We start from the raw sequence: 24,286 nt of genomic DNA on the forward strand, positions 1-24,286 counted from the left end.
TTCATTTGCCCAGCTGACAGACAGGGATACCGACACGGACACTGACTCAAGTGTCGACTATAGTGATGCCAGATTAGAACCAAAACTGGCAAAGAGCATTCAGTACATGATTGTGGCAATAAAAGACGTGTTACATATCACTGAGGACCCTACTGTTCCTGATGCTAGGGTCTGTATGTATAAAGGAAAGAAACCTGAGGTAACATTTCCTCCCTCTCATGAACTGAACATGCTTTGTGAAAAGGTTTGGAAAAGTCCTGACAGAAAGTTTCAGATTCCCAAAAGGATTGTAATGGCGCATCCGTTTCCCTCTGGGGATAGGGAAAAATGGGAGTCACCCCCCATTGTGGACAAAGCTCTGTCATTGCTGTCCAAATAGGTGGCTCTCCCGTCCCCTGACACGGCAGCCCTAAAGGATCCTGCGGATCGTAGGCAGGAAAATACATTGAAATCCATTTATGTCACCACGGGTACGCTACTCAGACCAGCCATTGCATCTGTGTGGGTGAGCAGTGCTATCTAAAAATGGGCAGATAACCTGTCGTCTGAATTGGATACCCTGGATAGGGATAGCATTCTTTTGACACTAGGTCATATCAGGGATGCTGCAGTCTACCTAAAAGAAGCTGCGAGAGATATTGGCCTCTTGGGATCACGAGCCAATGCCATGGCAGTCTCAACTAGGAGAGCATTGTGGATTCATCAATGGAATGCTGATGCTGACTCTAAGAAAGCTATGGAGTCTCCACCGTATAATGGTGGTGTGTTGTTTGGTGACGGCTTCGCTGATTTGGTATCTACGGCTACCACGGGTAAATCATAATTTTTACCTTATGTGCCTGCACCACAAAAGAAAGCACACCACTATCAGATGCAGTCCTTTCGGCCCAATAAATACAGAAAAGGCAAACGATCACCGGCCGTGGCTGGTTCCCAGGAGCAGAAGTCCTCCCCGGCTTCTGCCAAGTCCACCACATGACGCTGGGACTCCTCTGCGGAAGTCTGCACCAGTGGAAGCATGTCTCAGGCTCTTCAGTCAGTTCTGGGCTCATGGGTTTTAGAAATAGTGTCCTAAGGGTACAAACTGGAGTTTCAAGACGTCCCCCCTCAGCGATTTTTCAAATCAGCCTTACCAGCTTCTCTTCTAGACAGGGAGGTGGTATGCGCCGCAATACAAAAATTGTGTCACAATCAAGTCATAGTCAGGGTTCCCCCGTCGCAACAGAGAGAAGGCTTTTATTCGAGCCTGTTCGTGGTCCCTAAGCCAGATGGCTCAGTCAGACCAATCCTGAACCTCAAATCCCTCAATTTCTACCTAAAAAAATTCAAATTCAAGATGGAATCTCTCCGGCCAGTGATCTCCAGTCTGGAGGAAGGGGATTTTATTGTGTTGGTAGACCTAAAGGATGCCTACTTGCATGTTCCCATTTATTTCCCACATCAGGCTTACCTGAGGTTCGCAGTTCGGGATTGTCATTACCAATTTCAGACGTTGCCATTTGGTCTGTCCACGGCTTCGAGGGTTTTCACCAAAGTAATGGCCGAAATGATGGTTCTCCTACGCAAACAAGGAGTCACGATTATCCCGTACTTGGACGATCTCCTGATAAAGGCGAGATCCAGGAACCAATTGATGCAGAACATTATTCTCTCCCTGACAATTCTGCAGCAACATGGTTGGCTCCTAAACGTGCCAAAATCACAGTTGGTTCCGACGAGACGGCTGTCGTTTTTGGGAATGATTCTGGACACAGAATTACAGAGAGTCTTTCTTCCAGTGGAAAAGGCTCTGGAACTTCAATGTCTGGTCAAACAATTGCTGAAACCAGCAAGAGTATCGATGCACTCGGTTGCTGGGAAAGATGATGGCAGCCTACGAGGCCATTCAGTTTGGCAGATTCCATGCCAGAGTGTTACAGTGGGACCTGTTGGACAAGTGGTCCGGGTCCCATCTGCACATGCACTGAAGGATTACCCTGTCTTCCAAGACCAGAATCTCACTCCTGTGGTGGCTGCACAGCTCTCACCCCCTAGAGGTACGCAGGTTCGGGATCCAGGACTGGATCTTCGTGACCACGGATGCGAGTCTCCGAGGCTGGGGAGCAGTCACGCAGGGGGAAAGCTTCCAGGGAAGATGGTCAAGCCTGGAAATGTGTCTACACATAAACGTTCTGTAGTTAAGGGCCATTCACAATGGCCTTCTGCAAGCGAACATCTTCGTAATCGGCCCGTCTTGATTCAGTCGGACAACATAACAGCAGTAGCGTACATAAACCGCCAGGATGGAACAAAGTGCAGAGCGGCAATAGCAGAGGCCACAAAGGTGCTCCGTTGGGCGGAAAGGCATACAAGCGCTCTGTCAGCGATCTTCATTCCAGGAGTGGACAACTGGGAAGCAGACTTCCTCAGCAGACACAATCTCCATCCAGGAGAGTGGGGTCTTCATCAAGAGGTCTTTGCAGAAGTGACAAGTCTTTAAGGGAATTCCTCAAATAGACATGATGGTGTCTCGCCTCAACAAGAAACTTCAGAGATATTGTTCCAGGTCAAGAGACCCTCAAGCAATAGCAGTGGATGCCCTAGTGACACCGTGGGTGTTTCAGTTGGTGTTCGTGTTTCTTCCGCTTCCACTCATTCCAAAAGTGATAAAGAGCATAAGAAGAACAAAGGTTCGAGCGATCCTCATTGTTCCAGACTGGCCAAGAAGGGTTTGGTATCCGGATCTTCTGGAATTACTCGTAGGAGATCCCTGGCCTCTTCCTCTGGGGGAGGATCAGTTACAGCAGGTACGTGTTCCAAGACTTACCGCGACTCCGTTTGACGGCTTGGAGGTTGAACGCCGGATCCTAGCCCGGAAGGGTATTCCAGAGGAACTTATCCCCACTCTTATTCAGGCCAGGAAGGGAGTGACGTCTAAACATGACCACCGTATTTGGAGAAAATACGTGTCTTGGTGTGAATCCAGGAAGGTTCCTACGGAAGACTTTCAGCTAGTACGTTTTCTCCATTTTCTACAAGTCGGTATGGATGCGGCCTTAAGTGTGCTCAATTAAAGTTCAAATTTCAGCCTTATCGGTTTTCTTCCAAAAACAATTGGGGTCTGGGACTCGGGGTCGACAGCACAAAGGTCGACACACTTTAGGTCGACGCCAATTGGTCGACACACCTTAGGTCGACATGGACAAAAGGTCGACATGGCCAAAAGGTCGACAGGAACAAGGTCGACATGGAAAAAGGTCGACATGAGTTTTTAATGTTTTTTGGGTGTCGTTTTCTTCGTAGAGTGACCAGGAACCCCAATTAGTGCACCGCGTCCCCTCGCATGGCTCGCTTCGCTCGCCATGCTTCGGGCATGGTGCCTTCGCTCCGCTACCGCTTCGCTCGGCACACTTTACCGTTCCAATCGTAGTCCACGTGGATCGTTAAGTATGAAAAGGTTAAAAAAATGAAAAAAATCGTGAAAAACTCATGTCGCCCTTTTTCCATGTCGACCTTGTTCCTGTCGACCTTTTGGCCATGTCGACCTTTTGTCCATGTCGACCTAAGGTGTGTCGACCAATTGGCGTCGACCTAAAGTGTGTCGACCTTTGTGCTGTCGACCTGGAGTCCGGATACCAAACAATTGGCCTCTCTTCCAGAAGTTCAGACCTTCGTGAAAGGAGTGTTGCACATCCAACCTCCCTTTGTGCCCCCTGTGGCACCGTGGGATCTTAACGTGGTGTTGCAATTCCTGCAATCTCATTGGTTTGAACCTTTGCAGAAGGTAGAGTTAAAATGTCTTACTTGGAAACTGGTCATGCTGTTGGCCTTGGCATCCGCAAGGTGGGTGTCTGAATTGGCAGCCTTGTCTCACAAGACCCCTTATTTGATCTTTCATGAAGATAGAGCAGCATTGAGGACTCGACAGCAGTTTCTGCCGAAAGTGGTTTCGACGTTACACTTGAACCAACCTATTTTGGTGCCAGTGGCTACTGACGCCTTGCTGGAATCAAAGTTTCTCGATGTAGTAAGAGCTTTGAAAATATATGTCGCCAGAATGGCTCAGTTTAGGAAAACGGAGGCTCTGTTTGTCCTGTATGCTCACAATAAAATTGGGGCTCCTGCTTCCAAGCAGACTATTGCGCGCTGGATCTGTCCTACGATTCAGCAGGCTCATTCTATGGCTGGATTGCCGTTACCGAAATCGGTAAAGGCCCATTCTACCAGAAAGGTGGGCTCGTCCTGGGCGGCTGCCCGGGGGGTCTCGGCATTGCAACTTTGCTGAGCAGCTACTTGGTCAGGTTCAAACACCTTTGCGAAGTTCTACAAGTTTGATACCCTGGCTAATGAGGACCTCATGTTTGGTCATTCGGTGCTGCAGAGTCATCCGCACTCTCCCGCCCGTTCTAGTGCTTTGGTATAACCCCATGGTTCTTGATGTGACCCCAGCATCCTCTAGGACGTATGAGAAAATAGGATTTTAATACCTACCGGTAAATCCTTTTCTCTTAGTCCGTAGAGGATGCTGGGCGCCCGTCCCAGTGCGTACTGTATCTGCAGTTTTTAGTTGTGGTTACACACATGTTGTGTTACGTTTATAGTCGGTCTGTTGCTGATGATGTTCATGCCGTTGACTTGCGTTGTGTTAAATGCCATGTTGCACGGCGTGCTTGAGGTGTGAGCTGGTATGTATCTCACCTTAGTTTAACAATAAATCCTTTTCCTTGAAATGTCCGTCTCTCTGGGCACAGTTCCTATAACTGGAGTCTGGAGGAGGGGCATTGAGAGAGGAGTCCGTTCACACCTCTTTGAAAGTCTTAAAGTGCCCATGTCTCCTTTGGATCCCATCTATACTCCATGGTTCTTGATGTGACCCCAGCATCCTCTACGGACTAAGAGAAAAGGATTTACCGGTGGGTATTAAAATCCTATTTTGTGGGTAATTTAGGAAGAACGTCTGTCTGATATAAAGGCAGAAGATATAGAGGGAGAAGAAGAGACGTATGTGACTGATATAAAGGCAGAAGATATAGAGGGAGAAGAAGAGACGTATGTGACTGATATAAAGGCAGAAGATATAGAGGGAGAAGAAGAGACGTATATGACTGATATGAAGGCAGAAGATACAGAGGGAGAAGATGAGACGTATGTGACTGATATGAAGGCAGAAGATATAGAGGGAGAAGAAGAGACGTATGTGAGGGGTGATCAGCAGTGTAAGGAGGAGGAGATCCCTACAGATATCAGCACATGTGAGTAATAAACACTTATTACAGAAGTCATATATTCTCCTTGCTCAGTCACTACAGCAATCTCTTATCCTACACCCTCCTCCGCCATCAGCCCTGTTCTCAGTTGGGAGACTCTAACACAAGGCTATCCATGACAAATATCACATGTAGAGAGTTATTACACACAACACTATAATGTTATGAAAAGTAACAAGCAGAAGTTTATTATTAGTGATTATATATAAATGTGTGTATATAATATAATTAGTATTGTTTTTTGTGGAGTGCCTAATTTATGTGCATTTTGTTAGATTATGCAGGTATGAAATATTTCCTGCTATACAGTAGACCTGAGCTCACCAAATACAATTCGTATAAGATTTAGAAATAAAATGAAATTTGAATCTAGAACAAGCATTTTGCACTTGTTGTTACCCTTGCATGGGCGGGCTTGTTCTTATCCACTCCAATTCACTCTAAATCACCCAACGCGTTTCTTCAATAGTGACTTCTTCAGGGGTGTTTTCTGTTAAAGGCTTTATCCTCAAATATCAGTTGTGTAGACCTGAAATAATTGTGTAACCTTCAGACAGTAATTGTGGACTTATTCATGATGAACACATTCCTAATTACTTGTGAATAATAGTTCCTGCTCTGTGCAGTTCTGAGGTTATGACTTTAGGGAATGTAATGGCCAGATCCAATATTGCTCCATCTAAGGTCTCCCAGTAGCCTTACTACATACATAAATGTGTCTTGCACTCACTATATTAACTAACAATAATAAACAGTGGAGTGTAGTGTTATGATTCCAGTACTCCTGACCGGAATGGTCCAATAAATTTGGGGCCCAATCTAGCTGAGGTTTGTCGAAGTCTAATGTTACGAGTCGACAACCATACCCTGTCTCCCACCTTAAAAGTGCAAGTACGTCGGAGCCTGTCAGAATTTTTTTTCTCTCGAAATGCCGCTTTTCTGAGAGCAAGGTGCACTTTTTTCCAAATGACTCTGACATGAGAGGTTAAGGTTAGCGAGGAAACAGAAGAATGTTGAAAAAAAGAATTAGCTCTGGGGTGAAAACCAAAAACTGAAAAAAATGGAGACACATTAGTGGAGGAATGACAAGAAATATTGTACGCAAACTCCGCCAAAGGAAGAAACTCGGACCAATCATTCTGGAGTTTGGCTGAGTACAAACGCAAATACTGTTTTAATGATTGATTAACTCGCTCGGTCTGCCCGTTGGATTGGGGATGGTAGCCGGATGTTAAAGACAATTTCATCTTTAATGAGGCACAAAAAGACTTCCAGAATTGTGCAATGAATTGTGGACCCCGATCAGAAACAATATCAGTGGGCAACCCATGAAGTCTGAAAACATGGCGGAGAAACAAAACAACCAATCCCTGGGCAGATGGCAGTCGGGGAAGAGCAATGAAATGGGCCATCTTGCTAAAACGGTCCACCACCACCCATATGACTCGGAGTCCGGCTGACAGAGGGAGGTCTACCACAAAATCCATGGAAATATGAGACCATGGCCTGAGAGGAACATTTAAGGGCATAAGTTGCCCGATAGGCAAGGAACGGGGAACCTTATGCTGTGCACAGACCTGACAAGAAAAAACAAACTCCTTAATGTCTTTAGAAAGACCAGGCCACCATACTGAGCGGGAGACTAATTCCAAAGTCTTAGAGATCCCCGGCTGCCCGGCAACTTTGCTATCATGAAACTCAGTCAAAACAGTAGCTCTCAGAAACTCAGGAACATAAAGACGACCAGCAGGAGTATTTCCAGGAGCTTGATGTTGAAGCTGCTTTAACTGGGTAAATAAATCTTGTGTGAGGCCTACCCAAATGACTGAAGACGGAAGTATGGGAGTAACAGGACTATTATTATGGACTGGAAGAAAACTGCGTGACAGGGCATCCGCCTTGGTATTCTTGGAACCTGGCCTGAAGGTGATAATAAACTTGAAACGAGTAAAAAATAAAGCCCAACGAGCCTGCCGGGCATTCAGCCGTTTAGCTGATTCGATGTACTGAAGATTTTTGTGGCCAGTCAATACTGAAATGGTATGTGTTGCTCCCTCAAGCCAATGCCTCCACTCCTCGAAAGCCCATTTAATAGCCAGTAACTCCCGGTTACCAACATCGTAGTTGGATTCAGCGGATGAGAATTTCCTGGACATAAAGGCACAAGGATGTAGTTCCAGAGAGTCCGGATCCTTCTGAGATAGGATAGCCCCCACTCCAACCTCCGAGGCATCAACCTCAACAATGAAGGGCAATTCTGGGTTGGGATGTCTGAGGACTGGAGCTGAGACAAAAGCTTGTTTCAAGGCCTGAAAGGATAACTCAGCTTCACGTGACCAGTTGGTAGGATCCGCTCCCTTCTTAGTCAGTGCCACAATGGGAGCAACCAGGTCGGAAAAAGAATGAATAAATCTTCTATAATAATTCGCAAACCCTAAAAAGCGCTGAATTGCTTTTAAGTTGGTGGGTTGCGCCCAACTAAGGATGGCTTGGAGCTTCTTAGGTTCCATGCAGAATCCCCGAGGGGAAATAATGTACACTGAAAAGGATACCTCCGTGACATGAAACTCACACTTCTCCAGCTTGGCATATAGATGATTTTCACGTAATTTTTGAAGAACCTGACGCACCTGGGTAACATGTTGTTCAATTGAGTCAGAATAGATCAGGATGTCGTCTAAGTAAACGACCACGAATCTTCCTAGAAAATCACGGAGCACATCGTTAATGAGATCCTGGAAAACTGCCGGAGCATTAGACAAACCGAACGGCATCACCAGATACTCGTAGTGACCCGACTGAGTACTGAAAGCCGTCTTCCACTCATCTCCAGACTTGATTCGGATGAGGTTATACGCTCCCCTCAGGTCAATTTTAGAAAAAAATCACAGCCGAACGCAGCTGATCAAAGAGGACAGAAATCAGCGGCAGAGGATACGTATTTTTAACTGAGATCTTATTCAGGGCTCTAAAGTCAATGCACGGTCTGAGTGATCCATCTTTTTTCTCCACAAAGAAGAAGCCTGCACTTAAAGGGGATTTAGATGGCCTGATAAATCCTTTCCCTAGGCTCTCCTTAACATACTCATTCATGGCCGCAGTTTCTGGCCCGGATAATGCATATAACCTTCCCTTTGGCAATGTGGCACCAGGAATTAGCTCAATAGCACAATCATAAGGCCGATGGGGAGGCAGAATGTCCGCATTGCCCTTGGAAAACACATCAACAAAGTCCTGGTATTCCACGGGAATGAATTCGGGAATGGCAGCAGCTATTCTGACGGGAAACGTAATACATTCCTTATTACAGATGGTACCCCATTGTGAAATCTCCCCCGACTGCCAATCAATGATGGGATTATGAAAGGCCAGCCAAGGGTGACCCAGAACCACTGGAAATGCTGGGCAATGGGTAAGGAAAAACTCGATCTTTTCAGGAATGAAGAGCTCCTACCGTAAGTAGTACAGGGGGTGTACAGAGGGAAATAACCCCATTGGACAAGGGACTCCCATCTAAACCATGCATGGTGATACACCTACCCAAGGCTAACTGAGGAATACCTAAGGCCTTGGCCCACGTTAAGTCCATAAAGTTCCCTGCAGCTCCACTGTCAACAAAAGCCGACACCGAAGAACTGAGGCTGCCAAAGGAAACTTTAGCTGGGACTAAAAGGGAGTTATTCGAGGAGATAAGCTGCAGACCAAAGTGAACCCCCTCACAATTCGCTTGGTCGAGGCGTTTTCCTGACTTGTTCGGACAATTACGGGCAAAATATCCCTTACCCCCACAGTACAAACAAAGACCAGAGTTTTGCCTTCTGGCTCTTTCTTCTGGAGACAGCCGGGAGAGACCCATCTGCATGGGCTCCTCTACGTCCCCAGGAATGGAAAATACACATGGAGTAGACCTGACAGATGCTCCTTTTTCAGCCCTCCGCTCTCTGAGACGACGATCAATCTTAATAGAAAGCTCCATGAGTTTATCGAGAAACTCAGGAGCGGGATACTGAATGAGACTGTCTTTTATAGACTCTGATAAGCCGAGGCGAAACTGACTGCGCAGGGCTGGGTCATTCCAGCCACAGTCGTTCGACCAACGGCGAAACTCTGTACATAAAACCTCTGCAGGATTTCTACCCTGTCTGAGAGCGCGTAACTGACTCTCAGCGGATGCCTCTCTATCAGGGTCATCATACAAAAGCCCTAAAGACCCAAAAAAGGCGTCTACTGACAACAACGCCGGATCCTCTGCTTTTAAACCGAATGCCCAGGTCTGAGGATCCCCCTGGAGCAAATAAATAATAATTCCGACCCGCTGAGATTCAGTACCTGAAGAGATCGGTCTTAAACGAAAATAAAGTTTACGGGATTCTTTAAAATTAAAAAACTCCTTCCTATCACCAGAAAAACGGTCAGGCAAGTGCATTTTTGGTTCAGGGACTACCCTCGAGGAAGTTCGTAAAAGATCTTCCTGCGACTTCACCCGAAGGGAAAGATCCTGAACCATCTGAGTAAGTTCTTGAATCTGGCTAACTAGGAGCTGACCAGGATTTGGCCCTAAACCTGTGGGATTCATGAGGCCGATAACTGTTACAAAACTGAATAAGGAAAAAATTAAACCCTGTTTAATTTTAAGTTTTGGTCTGGCCGGTAATAATGTTATGATTCCAGTACTCCTGACCGGAGGAGATCTCATGGCAATGGCCAGAGTACTGGAAGGGAAAGCTGGTTACGGGAGCTGGAAAGACTAGTTGCCCCTGGCGCCCTAACTCTATTGTCTCACCCGTGCTATCGGAAATCCCTTGCGAGACTATGGTTTCTTGAGCCCCTGGCAGCCACGTTTGAAAGGCGGATTTATGTCTGCCCAACTCCGGTGCCCCCCGGTCTTAGTGAGAGACAAAGGGAAATCCGAGGCAGGATGATGACAAGAGGACCTCTGACTGACAACAGGCCAGGGGCAACAAGCAAAATAACCAAACCAGAAGTATGCGCGGAAAAACCGCCAAATAAAAGGACAACCAAAATCCACTAGTCCGTTACTCCTACCCAGCACCGCTGGATACCAGAGTGGATCTGTGGGAGCGGAATCCTCCGCAAAAGCTCCGAAACACAAATAATAAGTAATAAAGCGGCCAAGCCGCAACACACTGCTACGCCGCGACTCACGAACACCACTGGATGTTTAAAGGTGCTCAGTCAGGACTCCAGGAACAGATGACGACTTCCGAGTACAGGACAACTGAGGACAGGAACGACCGGGTACAGCAGGACTGGAAACACTCTCAGCAAACAGATACAGCATGCAGGAAGCTATTACCGGCGTCTGTGAGAAGCCCTGGGAGTGTATTAAACAGGGAGTCCTCCAATCAGCTGTTAAGAGGCTGATTGGACTAAATGCCGTGCAGCTGCCTTGCTGCACGGCCAGGAAACATGTGCCCTACTAATTTACATGGACCCAGCAACGGGGAACGCGGTCCGCCAGTGGCGTCCCTGTTGCTAGGGTCCGTGCGGCTCCGTGCGCCCGGCGTCTAGCGTTGCCAGGGAGCCGGCGGCTGTACGCGCACGGCGTCCCTGGTTGCTAGGTGCCGGGCCGCACCGACGAGCGGCCCCCGGCGCCTAACAATGACGGTCCGGTTTCTACAAGCGCACGGGTGGCTCATCAACTGTAAGAAATCCTCCCTAGTCCCTGCTCAGAGCATGGTGCACCTGGTAGCATTGTTGGACACTCACAACCAGAGGTGGTTGTTGTCTCAGGAGAAAGTCCTGAAGATTCAGGACGGGATTCGTTGCTTCCTTTCTCGTCAGCAATGCAGGTGCTGTGCCTAATGGTATCAGCATTCGACATGGTGGAGTATGCTCCATTCCATTCTCGCCCCCTCCAGAGGCTGATTCTGGCCAAGTGGGACGGCCTGGCTCACCGGATCAGATCTCAAATGATCCTCTTGACTCCGAAGGTCCGTCTGTCGCTACACTGGTGGCTCCGGGACCAACAATTGTGCAGGGGTCGTCCCTTCTGGATATCCAACTGGGTCTTGTTGACGACAGATGCCAGTCTAAGAGGTTGGGGCGCGGTGCTGGAGCAACACTCCCTTCAGGGTCGGTGGACCAAGGAGGAATCTCTCCTCTCGATCAACATTCTGGAATTGTGGGCGGTCTTCAATGCGTTGAACCTGGCCCAGCATTTAATTCAGAACCGCCCTGTTCAAGTACAGTCGAACAACGCCACCACAGTGTCACAACTGAGGCCTGGAGACCGTGACTGGGAGCCTCAGTTGTAGGGGCTGACGGGAACTTAAATTTAGGAGGAGCTATGTGACTCCTGGACATGCGTATTGACAGTAGCAAAGAATGCCCAAGGGCGTGAGCACGACAACTGGGAATTCCTTAAGTGCTTTTATTAAATAAAAAGTCAAATAATGTGCAAAAGAATATTAGAAAGATACTTAGGTGCACAATTGGTGGAGACCAGTAACCTGGAATATGGAGAAAAGTCCTGTAAACAATAAATGAAGCTGGGGTTTGCTGGAAGATGGTAAATGAAGCTGGAGTGCGCTGGTAACTGGGGAATGAAGGATGGTTGCCGAAAAGCCAAAGTTCAAACACAGGAATCAAAGGAGACTGTAGAGGGTTAACACTGGAGTGTCGGGTTACACTGCAGAGTGTAATCACCAGGGGAGTCAGGCTGAACCACAGAATGGATTTGCAGGAGAAAGTCTGTAGTGAAGCTTGCAGGCTGGAATCACTGATGACAATGGAAGCACTGACATCTATCTGGTCCAGACACAGGATACTTATACCTGCAGCTATGCAGGCATTGGCTGGGCAATTATGCAGATTTCAGAGCCAGTAGATTGGAGGAACTGGAACATGTGATTGCATTCAACATGGCTGCGCCCATGCTGGAAGTAAGATGGAAAACCTGGTTTGGAACACAATGTGGAAACATAGTAGTAATGGCGGCGGAGGGCGTACAAGCAGAAGGGAGATAGTATCTCAGTACTCGGATCGTGACAGTACCCCCCCTTTTAGGAGTGGCCCCAGGACACTTCTTAAATTTACCTGGCCATCTGGAATGGAACTTCTGGATGAATACTTGTGCCAACTTGGAAGTGGGGAATCCATGACAGAATCCATTGAGGAATGAACCCACGGACGATGAGGAACAGACAAGGAAACCAGTTGCCTAGTGGGTGACTGGCGGGATACTTTGTGCTGGGCAGATTTTGGGCAGGAGGCCCCAAGTTCAGCAATGTCCTTTTTTAGGGTCGGCCACCAATTTGACCTGGAAACGAATTTTAAGGTCTTGCGTATGCCCGCGTGTCCGGCAAAGCGAGAGGAATGTGCACGATGCAAGAGCTTCCTCCTGAAAGCCGGCTTCACTACATTTTTCCCTGGTGGGGCCATAGAGTCCATCCTCACTGCGGAGAACGCCACTGGATCAACAATACAATGCTTGACAGTAGACTCAGACTCATTTTCTTGCTCCCGGGAAGCGGGAAATGGCATCAGCCTTGTGATTCGGTGACCCTGGACAAAACTGTAGTTTGGAGACTTGGCACGAAGGAGATGGGACATCAGAAGACTTGTAGGAGGATATGCGAACTGGAACCTCTTTTTGGAGACAGGTCTCTGAGCAGGAAGGACCCCATGCCAGGATACGGGTCGACTTCCAATCCACTTGAGGATTATGCAGACGTAGCCATGGAAGGCCTAGGACCACAGGATGGGTGGCCCTGGGATAACCTGGAAAGAAATCAATTCTGTATGCTGATCCCCTACCTTCAGACGGATAGGTAGAGTCTTGGAGGTAATCACCGCATCAGGAATCCTACTGCCGTCCACGGCAGTTAGAGATATCGGTGATGACAGTCTTTCAGTGGGTAGAGACCACTGCTTAACGAACCTCTCTGTAATAAAGTTTCCGGCTGCTCCAGAATCCAATAAGGCAGTGAGATTCTTAGTACGCTGAGCCACCTGCAGAGAAACGGAGAGATTGCAGTTACTTGGAAATGGAGAGAAATTCGTCACTCCTAGCTGGTCTTCTCTTTGGTGGGCTAGGACTTGAGGTTGTCCCGGACGCTTGGGACAGGACTTGATAACATGAGAAGATTCAGCACAATACAAACGGAGACGCTCAGCAAGACGTCTACTACGCTCTGCCTGAGATAAACGAGAGCGACCTATCTGCATAGGTTCCTCCCTAGACGGAGATGGCTGACGAGGAATGGAAACAGTAGGAATCCTGGGAAATGTGGATCTTCCTCGTTCAACAGCCCTTTCACGGAATCGTAAATCGACCTTAGTGCAGAGGGAAATTAGCTTGTTTAATGTTAAAGGCAAGTCTCTAGCAGCGAGCTCATCTTTGATACGCTCTGATAGCCCTCCCCAGAAGGCTGCATAAAGAGCGTCATCATTCCAGGAGACCTCAGATGCCAAGGTCTGGAATTGCACCAAATACTGACTGACAGTTCGCGTCCCCTGACGCAGTCGAAGGATCTCTGAAGAAGCTGATGTCACTCGACCTGGCTCATCGAAAATTCATCTGAACGTTGCCACGAAGTTAGCATAGGATGACAACAGGGTATCAGACCTTTCCCATATAGGTGAGGCCCAGTCTAGAGCGGCACCACTGAGTAGAGAAATTAGGTATGCCACCTTAATGCGGTCAGTAGGGAAACTGCTGTTCCAAGACTTACCACGGCTGCGTTTGACGGCATGGCGGTTGAACGCCGGATCCTAGCAGAAAAAGGCATTCCGGATGAGGTCATTCCTACGCTGATAGAGGCTAGGAAGGATGTGACTGCTCAACATTATCACCGTATATGGCGAAAATATGTGGCTTGGTGTGAGGCCAGGAATGCCACTACGGAGGAATTCCAGCTAGGCCGTTTCCTTCACTTCCTACAGTCGGGAGTGACTTTGGGCCTTAAATTGGGTTCCATTAAGGTTCAGATTACGGCCTTATCCATTTTCTTTCAAAAAGAACTGGCTTCTCTGCCTGAAGTTCAGACATTTGTAAAGGGAGTGCTGCATATTCAGCCCCCTTTTGTGCCTCCAGTGGCACCTTGGGATCTTAACGTGGTGTTGAGTTTCCTGAAATCACACTGGCTTGAACCACTCAAAACGGTGGATGTAAAATATCTCACGTGGAAGGTGGTCATGCTATTAGCCTTGGCTTCGGCTAGGAGTGTGTCAGAATTGGCGGCTTTGTCACATAAAAGCCCTTATCTGGTTTTCCATGCGGATAGAGCAGAATTGCGGACCCGCCCACAATTTCCTGCCGAAAGTGGTTTCATCCTTTCATATTAACCAACCTATTGTGGTGCCTGTGGCTACTACTGACTTGGAGGATTCCGAGTCACTAGATGTGGTCAGGGCTTTAAAGGTTTATGTAGCCAGAACAGCTAAGGTCAGGAAAACAGAATCTTTGTTTATCCTGTATGCTTCCAACAAGCTTGGGGCGCCTGCTTCAAAGCAAACTATTGCTCGCTGGATCTGTAACACGATTCAGCAGGCTCATTCTGCGGCTGGGTTGCCGCTGCCTAAATCAGTTAAGGCCCATTCTTGGGCGACTGCCCGAGGAGTCCCGGCATTACAGCTTTGCCGAGTGGCTACTTGGTCAGGTTCAAACACCTTTGCAAAATTCTACAAGTTTGATACCCTGGCTGAGGAGGACCCTGTGTTTGCTCATTCTGTGCTGCAGAGTCATCCGCACTCTCCCGCCCGTTTGGGAGCTTTAGTATAATCCCCATGGTCCTTACGGAGTCCCCAGCATCCACCAGGATGTTAGAGAAAATAAGATTTTACTTACCGGTAAATCTATTTCTCGTAGTCCGTAGTGGATCCTGGGCACCCATCCCAAGTGCGGACTTCTTCTGCAATGCTTGCATATATTTATTACTTAAATAAGGGTTATGTTATAGTTGCATCAGAGTTTATCTGATGCTCTGTGATTGTTCATACTGTTAACTGGGTAAAGTTATCACAAGTTATACGGTGTGATTGGTGTGGCAGGTATGAGTCTTACCCTGCATTCCCAAAATCCTTTCCTTGTACTATCAGCTCTTCCGGGCACAGTTTCTCAGTTTCTCTAACTGAGGTCTGGAGGAGGGACGTAGAGGGAGGAGCCAGAGCACACCAGAATCTAAATTCTTTCTTGAGGTGCCCATGTCTCCTGCGGAGCCCGTCTTCCCCATGGTCCTTACGGAGTCCCCAGCATCCACTACGGACTACGAGAAATAGATTTACCGGTAAGTTAAATCTTATTTTCGCTCAACCCCTATTAATTTGGCCGACCAGATGACTATCCTTTCGAAATCAGTGCTTCCTAAATTGATGTCTGATCAGAGAGAAGCACTTGCTGGCCCAATAACTATGGATGAAATCAATAAAACCATATCTAACCTTCCTCATGGAAAGTCTCCGGGACATGATGGTCTGTCGGGTGACTATTACTGAATTTTACAAGCCCACATTGCCCCGACCTTGCTAGAATTATTTAGGTCTATACACAAAAAGGGAGCTCCCTACTCCTCTTTCAATGATGCTTTAATGACCCTACTCCCTAAGCCAGACAAGGATCTGAGTTTGTTGACGTCTTACAGACCTATAAGCCTGTTAAATGTCGATTACAAATTGGTGGCCAAAATCATGGCAACGCGCCTTCAGGCTATACTGCCATCAATCCTCTCGGACCATCAAATGGGATTCGTACAGGGACGTCATGCAGTTAGAGCCATTAGTACGGCTATAGCGGCTGTTGTGGCGGCTCAACGCCTGGCACCCACTCAAAATATATTGGTCAGCTTAGACATCCATAGGGCCTTTGACGCTATACTCTGGTCGCACCTCTATACTGTGTTAGAAAAGAGAGGCTTTGATGATAGTTTTGTAAATTTTATAAAATATATCTACCACGATCCGAATACTTCCCTACTGGTTAACGGCCTTTTAAGCCCAAGCTTTACACTAGAAAGAGGCACCCGTCAAGGTTGCCCATTATCACCCCTCCTATTCAACATAGCACTGGATCCCTTACTACGCACTCTTCAGCAATGGCACGCCTTTCAGGGTATTATATTTTGTTGTATGTATCCAACCCGGAACACTCCCTATATCAAATATATCAAATATTACACACAATTCATTTATATGGTTCCATATCCGGCCTGCAACATAACATGGACAAGTCTGTGGCAATGTTCCTTAGGGGTACATTAACTCAACCTCACTGGGCCTCCCATTTGTCTCTGCAATGGGCCAGAACATTTATCCCTTACTTGGGAATAATTTTACCCCGAAATCCGGTCAATTTATACCAATTTAATATTAAAAAGGTAATACATACACTTATGGAAGATGTGAGACGTTGGGAACGCCTGCCACTCTCTTTCCTGGGGCGAGCAGATCTCTTAAAAATGGTAGCAATACCTAGAATATTATACCCACTACAAAACCTTCCAGTACTTTTGACTAAAGCAGATACGGTTCACTTGAACGCTTTGATTAGGAAATTTATATGGAAGGGAGGGCGCGCACGCATAGCCTTACGGAAGTTATATCAACCAAAAACGAATGGCGGCATCAACTTCCCTTATGTCACTGGGTATAATCACTCAGCTCTCTTGCGACATTTAAGAGACTGGCTACAGGGGACATCGATTTATACTGATGTCTCTCTGGAACAGGAATTTTTGAGGGACACTGCATTAATAAGGTTGTTACATCAACATGATCAGGAAGTGGAGGAACATATCAAATTGAATCCTTTGCTTTGGACAACGCGGAGGCTTTGGCACATCCTGCGTCACAAGGCTGGACTCAATGGTTTCTATTCTTTACATCTGCCCCTGGTCAAAAATCCTCAATTCCTAGACGGCATGGCTGCTCATCCCTTCACCCTATGGAGACTCGCGGGAATAGAGAATATTGGGTCTCTAGTGTCGGGGGAGAAACGCCCTCTCACCTTTACAGAACTGTCTACTAAATATGCCATGGTTAGGCCATATCCTCTGGCCTTCCTGCAGACACGCTTTTATGTAAGCCACGTCCTACAGCATTTTTCTGACAAAGATTGGGATAGCCCCCTAGACGTCCTCTTGAAAAATACAGTCCCTCAACGTAAAGCTATCCCGATCCATTATACTTTTCTCAGATATTATGGATCATACTAAAGTGTCGGGAGGAGTGTCGGGGTGGTTGTCCCACTTCCCTGAACTAACAATCCAAGATTTGGAAAAGGCCCTTCTGTATTCTCGCAGAACTCTCCCTTCTAGCATGTATACTGAGCTATTCTTAAACATATTCCATAATGCATATCTTTCCCCGCTACGTGGATTTCATATAGGAACCTGTGCGACTCATAACTGTCCCAGGTGTCATCGGGAGGGGGCGGATAACTACCATTGCCTGTGGGCTTGCCCTATCATAAAATATTTCTGGCACTTAATACGCAGATATGCTGAATTAAAATTTACAAATTATGTCCCATTTACCCCGGAGTGGGCAATTTTTGGAATGGTTAATCCTATGCTTCGAATAACCCCGGGTAGTAAGAAATTACTACTGGCCATAAGCGCAGCGGGTAAAAAAAACTATATTGCAGAGTTGGCTTGATAATTCACCCCCTCAGTTGCCATTGTTTTTTTAATAAACTATACTTTCTGTTTCGAATGGACTGGATGGAGACACTCCTGCATAAGGAAAGGGAAGTGGAGCGTTTTTTTTCACTCTGGGAGTCGTACATAGACACGCTCCCACTTACCACTAGAAATCAGATTCATTATAGTCTTAAAGACACCACATGGTATCTTACCAGGCTGATAACCCATGATCCTCCGATAGCCTTGGCGTAGGGAGGGGGAGGGGGACACCTACTCTTGCATATTGGCCGTTGTTGAGGTTCAGGACTCGCAGTATTATTTGTGTTTGTATGTTCAGAAATTATTTTTGGGACATTGCTGTTGACGATTCCTGATTTATACTGATATACAATACGTTTTCCTCGACACCAAGAGATGTACACCTTGAACACTTAATGTTATACTCAGATTTACCTATTTGTATGACTGTTTCCACTATAACGAGAATTTGCATCAATGTACGATATCTGCTCTGTCCACATTTTGCAACTGGACGTATCAAATCAACATTGTAACTATTGTGGTATGTTTGTATCACTTCTTTGTTGCCGCAATAAAAAAAGATTTAAAAAAAAATATATATATATATAAGATTGTGTGCACCACCATAGGGCATTTCGAATTCTTTCTTCTTTTTTCTCCTGAAAACTATAGGTCAGTAAGACAATACAAAAGGAAACTATAGGTCAGTAAGACAATACAGTAGGAAACTATAGGTCAGTAATTCAATACAGTAGGAAACTATAGGTCAGTAAGACAATACAGTAGGAAACTAGGTCAGTAAAAGAATACAAAAGGAAACTAGGTAAGTAAGACAATACAGTAAGAAACTATAGGTCAGTAAGACAATACAGTAAGAAACTATAGGTCAGTAAGACAATACAGTAGGAAACTGAAGGTCAGTAAGGCGATACAGTAGGAAACTATAGGTCAGTAAGACAATACAGTAGGAAACTGAAGGTCAGTAAGACAATACAGTAGGAAAGTATAGGTCAGTAAGACAAGACAGTAGGAAACTATAGGCCAGTAAGACAATACAGTAGGAAACTAGGTCAGTAAAAGAATACAAAAGGAAACTAGGTAAGTAAGACAATACAGTAAGAAACTATAGGTCAGTAAGACAATACAGTAGGAATCTGAAGGTCAGTAAGACAATACAGTAGCAAACTGATGGTCAGTAAGACAATAGTAGGAAACTGAAGGTCAGTAAGACAATACAGTAGGAAAGTATAGGTCAGTAAGACAATACAGTAGGAAACTATAGGTCAGTAGGAAAATACAGTAGGAAACTAGGTCAGTAAAAGAATACAGAAGAAAACTCTAGGTAAGTAAGACAATATGGAAGGAAACTATAGGTCAGTAAGATAATACATTAGGAAACTAGGTCAATACGACAATATAGTAAGAAACTATAGGTCAGAAACACAATACAGTAGGAAACCTTTAAAAAGCCTTTTTATACGAGTTCCTCCTAACACCGCACAACTGCTCAGTGCGCAGACATTTGTGCGCAAAATAAAAAAACTTGCAGTAAAACCTATGGAGGATTTTCACCACTATTTGCGGCTAAATGGATAGGGAATTTTTTGCAATGAACTGAATCCCCCCCCCCCCATAAAGTTTTTATACATACAGTATGATGTTACATTGAGATTACCGCTGGAGGAAACTCTGCCACAATATAATTGAATGTAATTTAGCCCGTCCTCGTATGGGTGTAATATATTAATATATTCTTACTGAACAGGATTACCAGCACTGAATCAATTAACACCCAATATAATATACATGCCGCTGTTTAACTACAAATACACTTGTTTTTTAATTACTTTATTCACTTTTATACATTTACCTTTGTGTTTTATATATCACTGATTTATCTTACATACTTTACTGTACTTAATAAAGGTTATATATTATTTATTAGTGCGCAAACAGGACAGCACTTTCTCTTCTTTGCTGTTTTATTATTGCAAAGCCCATGTCACCTCTAGTAATCCCACATGAGCGTCCATGTCACCTCTAGTAATCCCACATGAACGTCCATGTCACCTCTAGTAATCCCACATGAACGTCCATGTCACCTCTAGTAATCCCACATGAGCGTCCATGTCACCTCTAGTAATCCCACATGAGCGTCCATTTCACCTCTAGTAATCCAACATGAGCGTCCGTGTCACCTCTAGTAATCCCGCATGATTGTCCGTGTCACCTCTTGTAATCCCACATGATTGTCCGTGTCACCTCTTGTAATCCCACATGACTGTCCATGTCACCTCTAGTATTCCCACATGACTGTCCATGTCACCTCTAGTAATCCCACATGATTGTCCATGTCACCTCTAGTAATCCCACATGACTGTCCATGTCACCTCTAGTAATCCCACATGAGCGTCCATGTCACCTCTAGTAATCCCACATGAGCGTCCATGTCACCTCTAGTAATCCCACATGAGCGTCCATGTCACCTCTAGTCATCCCACATGAGCGTCCATGTCACCTCTAGTCATCCCACATGAGCGTCCATGTCACCTCTAGTCATCCCACATGAGCGTCCATGTCACCTCTAGTAATCCCACATGAGCGTCCATGTCACCTCTAGTAATCCCACATGAGCGTCCATGTCACCTCTAGTAATCCCACATGAGCGTCCATGTCACCTCTAGTCATCCCACACAAGCGTCCGTGTCACTTCAAGTAATCCAACGCAAGCGTCCGTGTCACCTCCTAGTAATCCCAAATGATCAAGCTCCAGCCTAAGTATCCTAGCTTTTTTGTTTTTTAATGATTACAGGTAAAAAAATGTCAGTTGTAGAATTATATATTGTGACCTGAAACACCCTGGGTCTTGTCTACTCATTTTATATTTTAATGTATTTTTATTTCCAGCAGATGGACACACAAGCAGGAATATCACAGAAGGACATCTAATGGTATCCCCGGATTGTGACATAAAAGATAATGACAGTAGACCTGATTCTCCAGGAGATAACCCCATTACCCCAATTATACATCCAGCTCTATCAGCTGATCCCCCTGATCATGGGAAATGTTCTCCTGATCACTCTGATATTGGTGCATCTGTTACAGCTCTGAGAGTAGATACAGTGTTTCCCTGTTCTATAGATGCCAAATGTTTTACACAGAACACAAAGCTTATTACCCATCATCCAGCTAAGACAAGTGAGAGGCCACTGATATGTTCTGAGTGTGGGAAATGTTTTACACACAAATCAGCTCTTGATATACATCAGAGAAGTCACACAGGTGAAAAGCCATTTTCCTGTTCTGAGTGTAGGAAATGTTTTCCACGGAAATCAGAACTTGTTACACATCAGAGAAGTCACACAGGTGAGAAGCCATATTCCTGTTCTCAGTGTGGGAAATGTTGTGCATATAAATCAAATCTTGTTATACATCAGAGAAGTCACACAGGTGAGAAGCCATATTCCTGTTCTGAGTGTGGGAAATGTTTTACACAGAAATCAGATCTTGTTACACATCAGAGAAGTCACACAGGTGAGAAGCCATATTCCTGTTCTGAGTGTAGGAAATGTTTTCCACGGAAATCAGAACTTGTTACACATCAGAGAAGTCACACAGGTGAGAAGCCATATTCCTGTTCTGAGTGTAGGAAATGTTTTCCACGGAAATCAGAACTTGTTACACATCAGAGAAGTCACACAGGTGAGAAGCCATATTCCTGTTCTGAGTGTGGGAAATGTTTTGCACAGACATCAGCTTTTGTTACACATCAGAGAAGTCACACAGGTGAGAAGCCATATACCTGTGCTGAGTGTAGGAAATGTTTTTCACGGAAATCAGATCTTTTTATACATCAGAGAAGTCACACAGGTGAGAAGCCGTACGTCTGTTCTGAGTGTGGGAAATGTTTTGCATGGAAATCAAATCTTGATACACATAAGAGGAGTCACACAGGTGAGAAGCCATATTCCTGTTCTCAGTGTGGGAAATGTTTTGCATCAAAATCATATCTTGTTACACATCAGAAAAGTCACACAGGCGAGAAGCCATATTCCTGTTTTGAGTGTGGGAAATGTTTTGCATATAAATCAAATCTTGTTACACATCAGAGGAGTCACACAGGTGAGAAGACATTTTCCTGTTCTGAGTGTGGGAAATGCTTTACATTTAAATCATATCTTGTTATACATCAGAGAAGTCACACAGGTGAGAAGCCATATTCGTGTACTGAGTGTGGGAAATGTTTTGCATTGAAATCAGTTCTTGTTACACATCAGAGAAGTCACACAGGTGAGAAGCCGTATTCCTGTACTGAGTGTGGAAAATGTTTTGCATTGAAATCAATTCTTGTTACACATCAGAAAAGTCACACAGGTGAGAAGCCATATTCCTGTTCTGAGTGTGGGAAATGTTTTGCATATAAATCAAATCTTGTTACACATCAGAGAAGTCACACAGGTGAGAAGCCATATTCCTGTTCTGAGTGTAGGAAATGTTTTACACAGAAATCAGATCTTGTTACACATCAGAGAAGTCACACAGGTGAAAAGCCGTACTTCTGAAATGTTTTGCATGGAAATCAGTTCTTGTTAAACATCAGCGATTTCACAGGTGAGAAGCCATTTTCATGCTGAGAGATAAATAAATCCGCTCTTGTTGAACATATTAGACATTACCGAAGTACGGGACCATTTAAATCTTCTGGAGTATAATCATCACTGTCGTGCAATGCTCCTCAAGGGTCAATCCTATCTCCTATGCTTTATAAAATATACATGCTACCACTAGGTGATATAATCAGACATCATGGCCTGGTCTGCCACTGCTATGCAGATGACCTGCTTTTTGCTCCATGTACTGAGAACCTAATACCAATAAATGGTTGTCTAGCTGAGCACCACGGGTGAATGATGGCAGCCCAGCATTACATGGTCCAAGGTACTAGAAGCAGCTTCTGCCTCCTTACTGCCCTGCTGGCTTCTACAGATGAAGGACTGTTACCAGCAGTACCAAGAATCTTCTGTCATTCATTTAACGGTTGAACGTTTAGCTTTGCAGGCCTGACCATGGAACTCACTGCCTTGCACAGTCCAAGAGACCTCCACTCTACGACTTTCACAAACAGGCTGATGACTTATTCACGCTTTTCATTAATGTACCTCTATTTACTTCCTAAATAATACATCCCAAATGCTTAGGTCTTTTTTCTGCTGTTTTATTTTGTATCTTGTGCTTTGTGTAAATGTGAATGTCTAATACCAGTTTGCACAATCTGTATTGCTGCACGACAATATGGCGGCCATTGGAACGTGTTTTCACTTCTCGTTTGCCTAACTTGTTGCAGTCACTCATCTTGATAAGGAGTGTCGAGTGTTTTCAGATACAAGTTCCTATCCATATATACCCTGTACATTACCATGTGCATTAGAGTCACCCGGGTTCCATCTGCGGTGGTTTGTTGTATGTTACATCTATATGGTGCGGATACTCCTCTGTATGATTTCATAATAAAAGCTTTTGTTTGCATCTAATTATTGCTGTATAGCTTTTATTTCTCTTAAGTCCTAGAGGATACTGGGGACTCCGTAAGGACCATGGGGTTTAGACGGGCTCCGCAGGAGATATGGGCACTATAAAGAACTTTTAGTATGCGTGTGCACTGGCTCCTCCCTCTATGCCCCTCCTCCAGACCTCAGATTCTGTGCCCAGAGGAGAATTGGTGCATTACAGGAGCTCCACTGAGTTTCTCTGATAAAAGGTTTTTTATTTTCAGGCAGCACTGCTGGCAACAGGCTCCCTGCATCGTGGGACTGAGGAGAGAGAAGCAGACCTACTTAAGTGATAGGCTCTGCTTCTTAGGCTACTGGATACCATTAGCTCCAGAGGGATCGGAACGCAGGTCTCCCCCTGCCGTTCTTCTCAGAGCCGCACCGCCGTCCTCCTCGCAGAGCCGGAATATAGAAGCCGGGCGAGTATAAGAAAAAAGAAGACCTCAGGCGGCAGAAGACTTCTGATCTTCACTGAGGTAAGCGCGCAGCGGTAGCGCTGCATGCCATTGCTTCCACATGTTACACACACGGCCGGCACTGATGGGTGCAGGGCGCAGGAGGGGTGTCCTGGGCAGCAATATATACTTCTTTTTTTGGCATATTAGACACATATAGGCTGTGGAGTCAGTGAATATGTTCATCCCCCGCCATTAATTGTAAATTTGAGCGGGACCGAAGCCTGCCACTAGAGGGGGCGGAGCTTGGTTGCACAGCACTAACCAGCGCCATTTTCTCCATAGTGTGCTGAAGAGAAGCTGTCTCCCCGGACTCTCCCCTGCAGAACGGTGATACAGGGCTGAAAAAGAGGGGGCACATTTTGGCGCAGTGAGTGTATTACACGATTGACATAATATAAAAGCGCTAT

At 45.7% G+C, this 24,286-nt stretch overlaps 1 protein-coding gene across 1 annotated transcript; it reads left to right on the plus strand.

Annotated features, from left to right (window-relative positions):
* Positions 1-736: 736 nt before the first annotated feature.
* Positions 737-23,187, plus strand: LOC135010101 (oocyte zinc finger protein XlCOF22-like). The gene is made up of 3 exons (XM_063952324.1): positions 737-812; positions 4,932-5,231; positions 20,777-23,187. Exons 1-3 carry the CDS (start codon positions 737-739, stop codon positions 22,432-22,434), a joined length of 2,034 nt encoding a protein of 677 aa, XP_063808394.1. The 3' UTR covers positions 22,435-23,187.
* The last annotated feature ends 1,099 nt before the right edge of the window (positions 23,188-24,286 follow it).

Source organism: Pseudophryne corroboree, unplaced genomic scaffold (assembly GCF_028390025.1).
Source record: "Pseudophryne corroboree isolate aPseCor3 unplaced genomic scaffold, aPseCor3.hap2 scaffold_2282, whole genome shotgun sequence".
Classification (NCBI taxonomy): Eukaryota; Metazoa; Chordata; class Amphibia; order Anura; family Myobatrachidae; genus Pseudophryne; species Pseudophryne corroboree.

What these genes read in the sequence shown, in the direction of transcription:
- LOC135010101 (XM_063952324.1), top strand. Translation starts at nt 737, where the DNA reads ATGGAGTCTCCACCGTATAATGGTGGTGTGTTGTTTGGTGACGGCTTC. An exon ending in GGTATCTACGGCTACCACGG is followed by an intron (nt 813 to 4,931) that starts GTAAATCATAAT and finishes TAATTTAGGAAG; the next exon opens with AACGTCTGTCTGATATAAAG. An exon ending in CCCTACAGATATCAGCACAT is followed by an intron (nt 5,232 to 20,776) that starts GTGAGTAATAAA and finishes TTTTATTTCCAG; the next exon opens with CAGATGGACACACAAGCAGG.